Source organism: Tachypleus tridentatus, chromosome 2 (genome assembly GCF_004210375.1).
Source record: "Tachypleus tridentatus isolate NWPU-2018 chromosome 2, ASM421037v1, whole genome shotgun sequence".
NCBI classification, from domain to species: Eukaryota; Metazoa; Arthropoda; class Merostomata; order Xiphosura; family Limulidae; genus Tachypleus; species Tachypleus tridentatus.
Window position 1 is genome coordinate 64,946,943 of NC_134826.1, and position 14,889 is coordinate 64,961,831.

Below are 14,889 nucleotides of genomic sequence, written 5' to 3' on the forward strand. Positions count from 1 at the left end.
TGAAAAACATTCACTAAAGTCAATCTGACGTTGTAAAAGGGTAGTGTGGAGCCTCGTGGTCGGAGTGTGGGTTTGTATTTCCAAGGATCGATGGTTCCCATCCATTACCGAAAAAAATTCATTCTACATTTTGGAGATGTGAGTGCATCGTAAGAGTGACAATCATAATCGATTAAAGTTGCCTTAAATTTGACGATAGGTTGACTTAGCTGTCTTCCCTATAGTCTAATCAATTTAAAATGAAGGATGACCATCTCAAATAACCTTTGTTCCTGGTAATTCCTTGTGGAGAAGGTATCGCCTGCTGTGTGTGATTCCAGGTTGTTCAAATTACATCCTGGTAAAATTGAATTGGGCATTTAGAGGTAGGACATCTTGAAATGTAACATCGTGTATTATGTTCAGACATATCAAGTACAATTTTCATTAATTAATTTGATTAATTTATCTTGATTAATGTGGTGTTAATTTTTACTCAAAAAGTATGATAAAAGCAATTTTTTTCCAAAATGAAGATTCACTTTTAATGGAATTCTTATGAAACCATTTGAGTGATATAAATAACATAACAGAAAAAAAATGTAGTTGTTCTCATATCACGTGATATCTTAATGACCTTCTAACACTTTTATGTCCATAATAAAATTTATTGATACCAAATTGGCCTTTCTGTGGCTTCTAGAACCTTATATGGTGTCTTTTGACCATGGGCGTTTGTTATCTTAGAGTTTGGTATCCTGCGGGAAATACTAAACAAAATTCAGAAGAGTGGCTAGCCAATAAATGAATGTTCTGCCTATTTCAGGTATCAAAACCCAATTTTTAGCATTATAACCTCTTAGCCTTTTTACTGAAACACCTAAGGAAGGGTGCATTTGGTAACTTAAGAATATTCTTTCTTTTGCGAAGGGTAAGTTGTAAGAGTTTCACCTTGCCTCCACCTCACAGATCCACTGAGCAAACTACCAACATCCTTGTAATGAGTTAATGGATTTTGTTGCCATTGTCTTGTCGTATTTAGAGGAAACATCAACTTGCACTCAGCAGGATATTACAGTAAACAATTTTAATTGACACATTAATGTAATACAGTCTGGGAAAAAATAAATGGTACATTACAAGTTAAATAATGATGTCTTGTTGTTCTACCCTTCAGGTACAAGTTCCTTCTTTCTACTAGAACTGTAACAGAATAACACATTTAACTCACCACAGTAACATACAAAATGATAAAACACACGTCTACAACTACCTATGTACAAGAGATTTTAAAAATAACACAAATCATGCCGTCAATACAAATCTTGACAATTGAAGTATTAAACTTGCAGCAGGTACAAATGTTGTACACTTTCAGTGCCACATATGAAACAGTTTTTCGGTGCATGGTCGCCATATACCCGTTCCAAACTACAGAAAACTCCAATCTCCTCTTATTTTAGAGGAAGTGGTAGTCCCTGATAGCTTCTTGTCTTCATCAGTGACCATCCCAAGAAAGATATGAATCATATGAGGGCACTATTATCTTATATACAGATCCAATATGAACTCTAAATATGACTGGTGTAGTAGCATGGGTAATGTAATCCTAATTCCTTATTCTTTTAGATAATCTATCTATTTGCTACAGACCAACTACTTGCCCACAAAAACACTTTACAAACCTGTGACCCAGAGAAACACTGATAAGCACAGTGAATTCTCTGCTTCCCCAACTATAATTACTGAACATTAAACTTATAGAGTACAGCTGAATTTGTTTTCAAATCATATTAGTATATGACTCAAGTATATATATAAAAGAAAAGAGTTTAAGATTTTAAATCATATCTATATACCACATATGATCATACAGTACATACAAATGTAAATTTATTTCCACAAAAACAAATTACAGGGGAGTTTGTTTTTTTTTTCCCTTGGACCTCTAGCTACTTGAATCAGTAAAATGAACCTTTTACAATTAATTAATATTCAGAAAATATGTTTCATTTAATATTTGCTTCAACAAGTTTGAAATGTGGTACCTTCCAAGTACAGCATTAGGTAGGATGAGTGAAATGTGGAACTAGGTTAGTGTGAAATGAGTTGAATAAATGGGATAGTGTGAAATAAATAATGTATTATTTATTAACTAATTTTGCTACAATAAGGACTTTGGATAGTAGAACAGTTTACAGTGGAAATGGAGTTATGGTCAAGTTAGTCCACAACTGAACATTTCACAGAACTGAATCATTTTTAACTGGACCAATACTATCTATGTGAAAGTTATGAATGTTCATAAATAAAACAGGTCACATTACAAAGAGTTACATGTTGTATACTGAAGAGCTCTCTTAAACAGTAAACCATCTGACGTCAGTCACAAATAATGATTTTGATCTCTAGTAAGATTAGCTGTTGCTGCTTTTTATTTTGGAATGTAGCATGTTTCAACAAAACATTAGGGCAGAAAAAGTTTAATATAACATAAAACAATTAGGGTCGATTTGTCTAAAATAAAATAACGCAAGTGAAAGAAACTGCAGTACTGTAAGTTTATTTGTCTTGAAAGTAAAACTAACCTACAATATGATAATCTCTTTGTATGCATCCTATACAAGGATAAGACTTTTAGAAACATGAATTATTTTAGTTTATGGTCCAATGTATGAAGACTTAAAAGTTATTCTTCAGTAAGTCCTTCAGTCAAACTAACCTATAGAGTAATAAACCCTAGAAAGGTTGGATATCGTACAGTTTCTTCAAAATATGGGTTATCCCAGAGTAGGTTAAGCTCCTTAAAAGACTGGAATATCATATAACAGTATCTAACTCCCCTAACTAATAATGGCAGTGTTTTGTTAGCCGTTGCCTCAATTTCACAGTAAAGCAGTTCAACACCAGATCACCTCGCCCACTTTCATAACAGACAAACATTAAAATATAAGTTTACCCTAAAACACAGAAATAAAAGTCAGAGAAGTGACACATCAAACACCTGCAGCAAACCTTTCTTCACATTCAATATATTAGAATTTCAAGTTTCTTCATTTCTACAGTGGTATTCAAACAATTAAACATGTATTATTATCTATAACTTTATTATTTTTTTGAAACAATTGATCATTTTTATATGGACTCAGTAAGGTTTAAATTAACTTTACTCATGACAACTAGATACAGGTTTTTTAGATTAAAAGCAAAGATTTGAGGTTACTTGAAAAAGTAGCACATACACACAGTGTTGCAATAAGGTATCTTATATGGATAGAATAAACAGTAGTTTCGATACCCAGTTTGAAATATCTGATTGGATGCAGATATTTTTGAATTGGATACTTTAGAAGCTAGTAAAAACACCACTGGAATAGGTTGTACAATACCTATTATGTGTGATGCATATGCACGATATTGTGAGATAGAACACTGATGGAATTACTGTCTCATTATCAGATTCATCACGTTGGATACAAAACTTGATATTTATTACATCCCTAGTATCTAAGTCTGTTAATTAATTAGATTAACTTGATATTTATTACATCCCTAATATCTAAGTCTGTTAATTAATTAGATTAACTTGATATTTATTGCATCCCTAGTATCTAAGTCTGTTAATTAATTAGATTCACTTGATATTTATTACATCCCTAGTATCCAAGTATGTTAATTAATTAGATTAACTTGATATTTATCACATCCCTAGTATCTAAGTCTGTTAATTAATTAGACCAAGGCTTGAGATTAAAACTTCAAATGGCAGTTATGATTTCTGGGAACTATCAACCAATTCACAACCTATTTTGTTTAACAGTTCTTATCTCTAATTCCTAAATAATTTCTAATTATTCAAGGAAAACCCAGAAAACAAATATAATTAAATCAGGTCCAAGCTATGTTTCAAGATAATACTTTACATGGCAGAAATTCAATTTACACTAAAAATCTATAATATTCCCTCCTATTCCTGGCAGTGAGGTTGTTTATTCTTTGTCTTTCACACACACACACACACACTAAAGAGCATATAATATCTGTCACAGCATTTTTATACAACTAATGTCTTGTAGTAATGAACAATTAGCTCTCATAGAAGCTACTAATATATCAACAAACTAAGAAATTAAATGTTACATATTCGGCCAAAAGACGTTCAGGTGACTCATTGAAAACAGTAACCTACGAGGCCAATATCATATCATTAGTGTATATTATGATGTCTAGCAGGAGAACTTGTGATATTTGTATTTTTTAACCTTTTATGCCAACTGTACATCAAATTACATTTAAACCTAAATATCTTTTTATTTGTAAATACAGATGCAGTCATCCTTTGTGCATGAACCTAAAAACTGTCCTTTGATGGAAAGTTAAAACAACAATAAAAGACTACCACATTAAAATGAAACTCTTAACATACACAAGAAACAAGCTATGACCACATGGTTTGTTACATAAGCCTCACTCAAAACAAAAGCAGAATACTTTGCTTTCACTGTTTAAGCATACCACAGAAATGAACGTATAATATAGAAAGCTCACATCATCTTGGTAGACATGTTTATCACATGGGCATGGTATGGAAAGACAATATCACAGGTTCTTTATTTTACTTATGAGGTACAAGCCAGAAATAACTGATAAAGCAATTAAAGTTAAAAATCCTATTTTTTCACAGGTGGACAGTAATAATAAAGAATCTTCTCAGTGTGGACATCAGATGGTTGAAAAATTCCAGGTATTGTGTTGTAACATTTCAGTGTAATTTTACTGTCTAGACCTGTAAAAAAGGTGGAAGAAGTTATGGGAGTGAGAGCTGAAAAAGTTATAGTAAACTACTTGAAGTAATTATAAACCATTCATGATTACATATGACTACTACCAAACTCAAGTATCCCTACATGTTTTGTATTGGGATAAATAAAACTAAAACACAGTAAATTCAAACAAAGAAATACCGGTTATGTACTGCTACTTTATCGAACTGAGAGTCAACAAAAAGTGGACTACAAGGGCAACTGAACAAGATTTTGATATGAAATGAAAAAAAATGTGAAAAGTTGAACAAACACAGTTTAGTAGTCTGTGGGAACCCCCCTCAACCACCTGTGACTTAATAATAAATCCCACTTACGTATCAAAAGTTGACTTAATAGCACATTTTGTCAGGAATGCATTTTCACTAAGTGAACAAACACAAATAACATAAAGGTACTGAGCAAACCTGAGTAACATAATACAAATTCAGAGAGGTGGTACAAGGTTTTGAAGGTTGAGAAACAAAAGAACATTAGCAATGCACTGTGTTTCACTAAGTGACTAACCTATATCACATCACAGTGCAAAAAAAACAAACCAAAAGTAAACCAGAGAATCATGATGGCTCACACATCACAATGATTCAAATGTATACAATTCAGGCTGGAAAGTAATCTATCTACAGTAGAATTTATCTGACCTCTGATGCAATCTTAAAAACACAGGAATGTTAAGATAAGAAAGAGAACAGAGAAACAAAAATGAAGACAATCTAGAGATCTGTAAAAACTATCATCACCTTTCAACTCATGTTATGATGTGTTTCATAGGATTTCCCACAGGCTTAAGATCACATACACACACACAGTTTTTCTTCATCTTACTTAACCAAAAGTTTATTCATATACAGACTTAACTTTAAAAGAGAAATGTGCCACATGTGATAGAAGAAAAATAATGCTATCCAGAGTAGAACTGAACAATGAATTCACACATCGATATATTAAAGTCCTAATAAAAAAAGTTACTCTTCACTCAGCTCTATTTCATACAGACAGCTTTCACTACTGAACCTTAGAAGCCTTGGTAGGCAAAAGATAAAATATTTATCATTTTAGCATGCTGTGATCTTTTGGCAGTAATAAGCACATGTATGTTATTATAAAAATATTTTAGAAAGTATAATTGAAGTATTTAACTAAGCAAATAATATGTTCTTCCAGTCTTGTATACAGTAATTTTGCTTACCATGGCTGACACACACACACAAACTCCATAAGGGTTTACAACATCCCAAGAACAACCTCTATGAAAGACCACAGATATGCTGATCAAGGCTTGAAAGACTAAAAAAACACCAGTATTTGAAATGGGTTTTCTACTTTATGTTGAGATACATGTATTACTTTTATAGGTCCTAAGACAGTCACAATATTTATATTGATAAAACATATTTTTTTTTATGGAACTGGATTAATCCGATGTAAAATTTACAATCAAATGAAGCAATAATAAAATTACCAAGTTATCTATACTAAGCTGTGATAAGAAATGTGGCAAACTGTATAGCAGTACGAGCAACTGAATAAAATGTGTGAAGCAAACTTAGATATTTGTTCAAAGCTCCATTTCTCTTCATATTTAATAATTTACATACTTATGAATGTTTAGATGTTCTCTTTTTCCCCCTAATTAATCTGATATATATATATAGATAGATACAATGTTGATACTTGAACAGTCTTCTACTATTAACACACCCTTTATTTGGCTGGCTCTCGGTTTACCGTTCAACACTCTAATATTACGGTGACTTCTTAAATATCCTGTTTGATTAAAAGCTTTTACATTTTGCCACAAAATAAAATATTTAATACATAACTGCTAAATCAATTCACTTACAAAATAGTGGATCGAGTCACTTTTTCTGTAATTTTTTTTCCTTTTGAAATGCTATCTCCAAGTGAAGAAATAACACTGCAAGGCACCACACACAATATACCAACATGAGCCACCATGATCAAAACACAATTGCATATCTGTTTACGTAATATTTAGTAGCACAGCAACATTAAGTTGCATAGGTACAGTTTAGAGATGAAATCATTCGATTATTGAGTGCAATTCCAAGAGATCTACTATAAAGTTATCTTGACACCCTGAAGCTCCAACCAGATCACTTTCTCCTCTGTTTCCGTGGAGCAAGATGTGACAGAGACGGATGTAATGTGTCTAAGGCATCACGAGGTAGAAGTGTGACTGGAATGGTACGATGTGACATCTGAGCGACTTGTGATTCACACACCCATTCATCTGGGAAACTGCAAACGGAAAATAATAATAATTAACAAACAAATAAAATGACCCTCCACACTGAGACATCAGTTGAAAAATTTAGTCATTTTCACCTTTAAATCATCTATAAGCTGCTTCACCAATACTACCTTCAACATTCACATCCTCCTTTGTTCTCAAGCATACCCACAAAGTACAACTAGTTATCTTACAATCAGGTAGATATGAGGTCATCACATCATGGAGTAGTTTCCCAGTAATCTGGAATGTGGACCATCTTAACAAGATGAGGCTCAGATGTTCATTTCATTCTTGAGGAAAACTGAAAGTTTCAATTTTCTTTTATTTCTGATTATCATGCTACTTAAATAATACATAATTTCATATTCAGTACGTCTGTGAAATTATTTTCTGACAACAGGAATGCAGGTCTAAGTCAGTGTCATCTTCAAAGCAACTATAAACTCACAAATTTATATCGGCGCAAGAAACATGAGTTATTTAGAAGTAATATTAATATAAAAACTGAATTTTCTATTTTCTCATAAATCGATATATTTTGTGTTCTGAAGTTCTTTAAACAACATAATCAATCATGAGTATTCTGCTGGTAATCCTATACTTAACTGTTTTAAAAATGCATTACAAAAAATTACTGTCTGAAAGTTCCTTGAGTTTCCATAGTTTCTTGAGCATTTTATCTTTCGTGATAAAGTTTCTAGAAAAACTTTGTACTCACTTCACGCAACTTTTTAAAAATTATCTAGTTGTTACAGAGTTTGATAATTACATTTTGTTAAACAGCTGTTACTTTTAATGTCCAATGTGTGTTAGCCTAAAACTGAAAGTTATCGATCAATTCTTCTTAAAGGTTTCTTGACAACTGGATCAAAGAAGTCCCTAACATTTTGAGGGCATCTTGACATTAAGCGACTCTAAGGCAGTTTTGAATTACTACATAATTTTCTTTTCTACAAACACCTTTTAGTTAAAAAACTATTTTCATCATTTCAGAAGTTTAATGTTCTCTCTAGAAGCAATTCTTTTACTTAATAGTTTGTCAAATGGCTTCTAAGATGTTGCAAACTTTAATAAAACCATTTTCTAAACTGTACAATATCAAAGACAAAAGCATCAGCCATAAACTTACCTGCTGTTTACAACAAACTAGACAAAAAAAACTGAAATTAATAATCAATGACATAACAGGCAGGTTTAAAAATTATTCTTACATGCAGACTAACCATGAAGAATTTCAAAATGACAAGTCATGTGACTACCAATCTACAAATTATTATCAATGTTACAATATACATATAATTTCAAGATTCTGAATATGGTATATGAATCTTGCATGTTATATGAATACATACAAGCTCAAATATAATGGTGGTTAAGCTGACAGAAATTCAGTGGTCTTCTAATGTTTATGAATATTCACAACAGTCAAAATTATTTTTTGGTGCAACCATAACATTTAGGGTAAACCTAAACTACAACAACTGATCAATGACCTTTTTCAGTAGCTTAATGAAAATCATTCTCGCCTGTCATGAGAATAACATTTTCAAGTAATTTTCATTCTATGAATTAATATTAAGAAACATAATTATTAGTGATGTCGAGAAAACCCACTTGTAGAGAAATATATATGAAAAACGGCTCGTTTGGGTTGAGAAAATATTTTACATAGAAGAGCGAACAACGTTTCGACCTTCTTCGGTCATTCAGTCAATTTAAACCAACGAATTATCAATAGAAGAAATGACATCTATTTTATTCAACAATGTAGAAAGGAACAACTAACCCATAATTTTGTAAAGGTAAAACTTTCAAAAATTTTTAATAAATACACAAACATTATCCAAAATTTACAGAAAAAAACTAATTAAAGCCATGTTGAACATGAAATACAAAGAACTACATGACTTACAAAAACCAAAAATGAACCTAGACCATCAACTGGCATGCTGCATTAAACCAGAGATTTACGGACTTATACAACGAAACATAAACCAAATCAATACTAAGAACAACAGAGACAAAAAGATCTGCCACAACAAAAAACTAGAAAAACTAAGATGCAAACAGAAAAGACACCAACATGACAAACTGTTAACTAGCTTAATTATTAACAGATCTGACTGACAATTAAACATAGACGAGATACATCTACTTAACAAAGGACTCAACTTCGCAATAGCACCTAGGTACATTCCAACCATAGAAATCAAAACATGTTTAGAAGATCTAGCCAGGAGACTTGTGATACTTTCTACAGAAAACAAAAACAAGGAAACAACCAAAAACAACCAACAGAAAGACGACAACTTAGATAATTTTATTGACATCCAACAGCCAAACTTTCCAAGTAAAATTAAAAATTTATATTTTCCAGAAACACCAAAAAACAACATTTTAAACAATTTTTTCAAAGAATTTTCTCACAAAACAGAAAACTAAAAAACAATCTTACAAAAAGAGACATTAATTCCATTAAAAACCTAAAACAAGACAAAAACATAAAAATTCTAAAGTGAACCGGACAATGACCGAAGAAGGTCGAAACGTTGTTCGCTCTTCTATGTAAAATATTTTCTCAACCCAAACGAGCCATTTTTGCATATATAAGCATAATTATTATAACAAACTTAAATTTAAAAATTAAATTTTTGTAAATATTAAATTAAAATCCTGGTGCTGATCATAAAAATTCACATCAGTTCACACGTTATATCTGTTTCAGAGTTTGTCAGTGGTCTAAAGGTTAGTTTCAAACCCTGATACACGTTAATATGCTATATGAAATTAGTTGCAATGCTTATACAACTTGTTGAAAATAATAATATAAGATATAAGTGAATTCTACATTAACATAAAGGTAAGACATAATATATTACAATGAATTATTTGATGGGTAAGGGAGAATACAAAAAAACTTTAATAAACATTGTTGATTCATAATGAACAAAAATGACATACGACTTCTTAAACAAATGTGCATTAAACTGTTTATCAGTCCAAAATCAGTTTTGAAAAGTGCAGTTCTCCTCTGTACATATACCAACACTGAGTGAACACAATATCAGTTACAGTTTTGAACACTAAAAAGCCAGGTGCAAAAATGCAACTTTTTTTTTGAGATATATAAAAAAATGTTTCAGTTAAGATTTTATCTCACATCATCCAGCCCATCAGAGGTGTTCTGGTGTTGATGAAAGGCCTCTTGGACAGTGTCTTGTGAGAGATAAAAGACATATCTGAAATGCTAATATTTAAACATCTGTGATTTGAAAAAAATAATGAACAAATTAAGATGAGGGTGAGAAAAAAAAACAACCTGAAGCTTACACAGTGAATTTTATCATAAATATTAGGCCTAATGGTTTATGCTATGGTTGCCAGCTTTCAACAATGAAAACAGTAACCTTATACAGTTTTTTTGGTGACTTGTTTGACTTTGCATGCTCCACTCACCATGAGTTTCAAAACCCAAATTTGAAAGTCATAAACCTGCAGACTTACCACTGAGTCAATGGAGGAAAAGTTTGTTTGTTTTAGTGCAACCCTACACAGTGGAATATCCATGCTCTTTCTACTACAGGAAATAAATCCTCAAATTTTATTGTCACAAATCCACAAAATTAATGCTAACCTACTTAGGAATGACACTGAAAGATAGACCTAAAACACTATTTTTAAAAATTCTTAATTTGAAATCAGAAATAAAAAATTAAGGAATGTGAATTTTTTTTATTTAGATAATTTTCCTGTTATGTTTATCAATAAAATTCAATCAAACAGCATGTGCTTTAGCTACCTGTGTGTGTCTGGAACAAGCCTACTGTAGAAAAAATATAAATCCATAAGTACAGCATACAATTTAATTAACAATTGTAAGACCTGTCAACTTATAACAAGTAAATATCTCTAAAGTGATGAAAATGATAAAGAAGCTCCTTTTCTTATTGTTATCATAACAAATGGAACAGTATACATACATTTGTTCTGGTAGCCAGTGTAGCAGCATGGTCACTTTTCCAGATTCTTCAACACGTCGCCCTTGGACCTAGATAGAAGAGATTAAAAAAGTATGTCACAGAAAACAAATGCCAGAACAGTTCACTTTTACGAAGAATCAACTGCTAATTTTAGTCACTAATATACACATATACAGAAACAAAAATATAAATTGTTATACTACTGACACTGAGTGAGAGCCACGTGCATCATTAATTTAATGCAACTTGGTAATTCAACATACCATGGAGACAAACCATAGGATGCTGATAACTGTAACATATTTACTAAATCATTAAGACTAAGAAACTGGCCACATTCCACAATCACTTCGATAAACAGTATTTCAAATAAGAAACCAGTCACTGTCTGACAGGAAGTGGCCTGGTATGACCAGGTGGTTAGAGAGGCTCGACTCATAATCTGAGGATCATGGGATTGAATCCATGTCATGCCATACATACTCACTCTTTCAGCCATGAGGGCTTTTTAATGTAACAGCTAATCCTACTATTTGTTGGTAATAAAAAATTAGCCCAAGCATTGGTGGTGAGTGGTGATGACCTGTTGCCTTTCCTTTACTCTTACACTGCTAAATTAGGGATGGCTAGTACAGTTAATCCTCATGTAGGTTTGTGTGATATTAAAAACCAAACATGTTTTATAAAAATGGGGTAGGTCCAATTGATATCATACACACAGATTAGTTAACAAAGAGCTAACAAAAGAAATATAGTCTTAACATAATAAAATTAGAATAACTCTACAATGTATTTATCAAGCACACTTAGCATTTAATAAATAAGTACATTATGAAAGCAGTTGTTGTTTGTCCTGTGGTTGGTCAATGGTATAAATAAAGAACTTACATTGCTAAAATTTCAGGTTTTGTTAACTGCAATGGTCAGAGCAAACATAGCCCATTGTATAGGTTTATGCTTAAAACAAACTCTTACATTTTTTACCCACACGTCAAAAAAGAACTAGTGGTTCATATTTAGTGATGCCTCATCACAACTATTCTGGAAGGTTTAAACTTTTACAAAATTTAAACTGAAATTACAAAACATAAGGAAAAAATATAACTTACAATGCTGTGGAATGTGACTGTTCTGGGCCTTCCCTGGAGGTCTACCTGAGTAACTGCATTAACTTCCATAAGTTCATGCCTTATGTGCTCCATTATACCAGCATCAAAAAAGTCTTCTGTTTTGACTGCTCAAAACATATTTATACATTAGAAGTTATTCGTAACGCTAAAAGAGTATGGTTTAAAAAAGTCTTGAAACAAACAGTTCTGGTAAATAGCGTTGTTCTGTGATCACAAGAATGTACCTGCTGTCTTATGGATGCTTTTGTTTTCGTTTTTTACGTTAAAAAATTACGAATAACTACAGCATAAATATTTTTGGAGTTAACTTCACACAGTTTAATTTTGAACTTAATTTTTATATTATCACTATCCACTGCCTTCTCAACACACTGTTAGTAAGAATTAGTCACAAAATTAGTTTTTTAATAAATATCATGCATGAGTAATCTTGAGTTTTGAAACATTAAACTTAAAATCTGTCATTATTTAATAACAACATGATAGTGAACATTTTACAATTTTACATAACAGATGGCGCTATATAAATAGAATAAAATCTTTTCATTGACAAATACTAGACTTTATTAAAAATAACCTACATTTTCTTTTTGAACATTATAGATGAGACACAAGAGAAGATATCACCCCTAGTATTATTTTTTTCTAATAAAGTGTACTAATTCAAAAAATAGTAACAATTAAAAACTGTTCTTTGAAACTGAAATTAGCTTTCCACAATAAAGAAAAAAATAAAAAAGACAAATAATAACCGCAAACATTGAAACATTGGAGTAATTGCATTTTTGTCAGCGTTAATATAAATTTGGCAATTTTCTAATAATTACTTTATAGTGGTTTTATACATTTTAAGTGCATTGTTTTCTGTATTACCACTGGGGTTGAAAATATATATATATCTGAATTTTCGTTAATCTTCAATTACTTGAAAAATGGTATTAACTTTTAATTACCAAGTTTAATAGTATTTTACAAAAGAAAGTTATGTTTTTAGCGTGTGTTATTTTCGTAACCAGAGTCGACGTTGCTTTGCATACACGATACAAATGCTTTCGTTTGATGAATATAAAGAAAATGAAAGAAAGATTTAATTTGCAATTAAATCCATAACATAAAAATGTTATAAAAACAACTTCATGTAAATAACCAAAGTAAGTACGAAATGAAATTTAACATTTAATCTAATGATTTTAGGAAAGCATAAACATTCGACAAGTGAGACTTAAATGCGACTTCAAAGTGATAAAAACATAATAAATCACATGTAACATATATTTATTACACATACACCAAAGTGTATTTCTCTACCAAACTGTAATATCGCTGTTTTATCATACAAAACTTAAACGCCTATTTATTTCATCTACTGCAAGCATTAACGGTGAAACGTGTTTAAATTGTTCAAAAATATTAAAAACAATTTTTATGTACCTATAATTCATGAACTTTCTGCAAATGTTTTCATTTTACTGTTATTTTCACCATTTATTTTTATGTGATTTCTTGAAAAAATGTCTTCAGTAGATATGTCAGTAGCACTAATACTTAATGTTATTAAGCCTTACGTGCTATTCCTCTGAAACTAAAATATAACGAAAACCGTCCACTTAGGATAAATATGTAATTTTTGAATTGGATTACACTATGGTACATATTTTAAATGCCTGGCATGTCCAGGTGGTTAGAACGCTAGACTCGTAATCTGAAGGTCGCGGGTTCGAATCCCTGTCGCATCAAACATGCCTTTTCAACCGTGGGAGCGTTAATGTCACGGTTAATCCTACTATTCGTTGGTAAAAGAGTAGCCCACGAGTTGGCGGTCGGTGGTGATGACTAGCTGCCTTCACTCTACTCTTACACTGCTAAATTAGGAACGACTAGGGCAAATAACCGTCGTATAGCATTGCGCGAAATTCAAAAAAACAAACATATTTTAAAACCATGGGGTTGTGGCTTGGACCCCGCAACCGTTGAAAACATTTAATCTACGAGCATACAAGTTTAATAACTCGATACGACTTTTGCAAAATTTTGGTCAGTATGTAACCTTCGAGAATTAGCTGCCTTTTTATAACTAAAATAATTCAGTTCAAGTTAATCCAAATGATTCAACTGAATGAACCCCGAAATAATGTTTGTATTTAACTCGTCATAATAAACCAAATTTCATTACTCCACAATAAAACGTTATATATATATATATATATATATATGTGTGTTCTGCTAGAAGGCTCCCATGCTTTTTGAATTGTGCTACTGATATTTTGAGCTGATCGAATTTATACATTACTTTTTTAAACTTTCAAAGTGTAACGTACAATGCAGAATACCTCAGGTGAATCGAAACGAAAGAGGCTAAGTAATAATTTATACGCCAGAAAACACAAAATGCAAAATAGATATATTTCAGATTTCAGAGTAACAGCCACGCACGTGTCACCTGGAAATTGCAATCAAACTACTTCAGGAACCATTTCACGTGACGATCCCTACACGAGCCAGCTGTCAACCTGCTAAATTCTACCTGGTGACTAGAGTTGGCAGGAAGCCAGCAACAAAACTTTCAGCTGTTTGTGAAGCCGTAACTAACATACGTATAAAAACTTTTCAATAAATCGTTCTTTTGTAACTGACAAGAGTATTGTAGTGCCTTGATTTACATAATAACCACCATACGTAAAAAGGCATTCCATACAAATAGGGCAATTTGTATTTGTTGT

General features: G+C 31.7%; 1 protein-coding gene across 14 annotated transcripts in view; it reads right to left on the reverse strand.

Moving 5' to 3' along the window:
- Positions 1-1,051: 1,051 nt before the first annotated feature.
- The window catches only part of LOC143244022 (zinc finger protein AEBP2-like), a 77,838-nt gene continuing 64,000 nt past the window's right edge, over positions 1,052-14,889 (reverse strand). For 3 of the 14 annotated variants that reach the window (XM_076487971.1, XM_076487974.1, XM_076487975.1), the window contains exons 4-6: positions 12,149-12,273; positions 11,040-11,107; positions 1,052-7,064 (exon numbers count right to left, since the gene is read on the reverse strand). In XM_076487971.1, the coding sequence (XP_076344086.1) occupies positions 6,920-7,064; positions 11,040-11,107; positions 12,149-12,273 (338 nt within the window). In that variant the 3' untranslated portion in view covers positions 1,052-6,919. Of the gene's footprint in view, positions 11,108-12,148; positions 12,274-14,889 lie in introns of all 14 variants that reach the window. The other 11 variants (XR_013024874.1, XR_013024873.1, XR_013024875.1 and 8 more) reach the window with 11 other exon arrangements.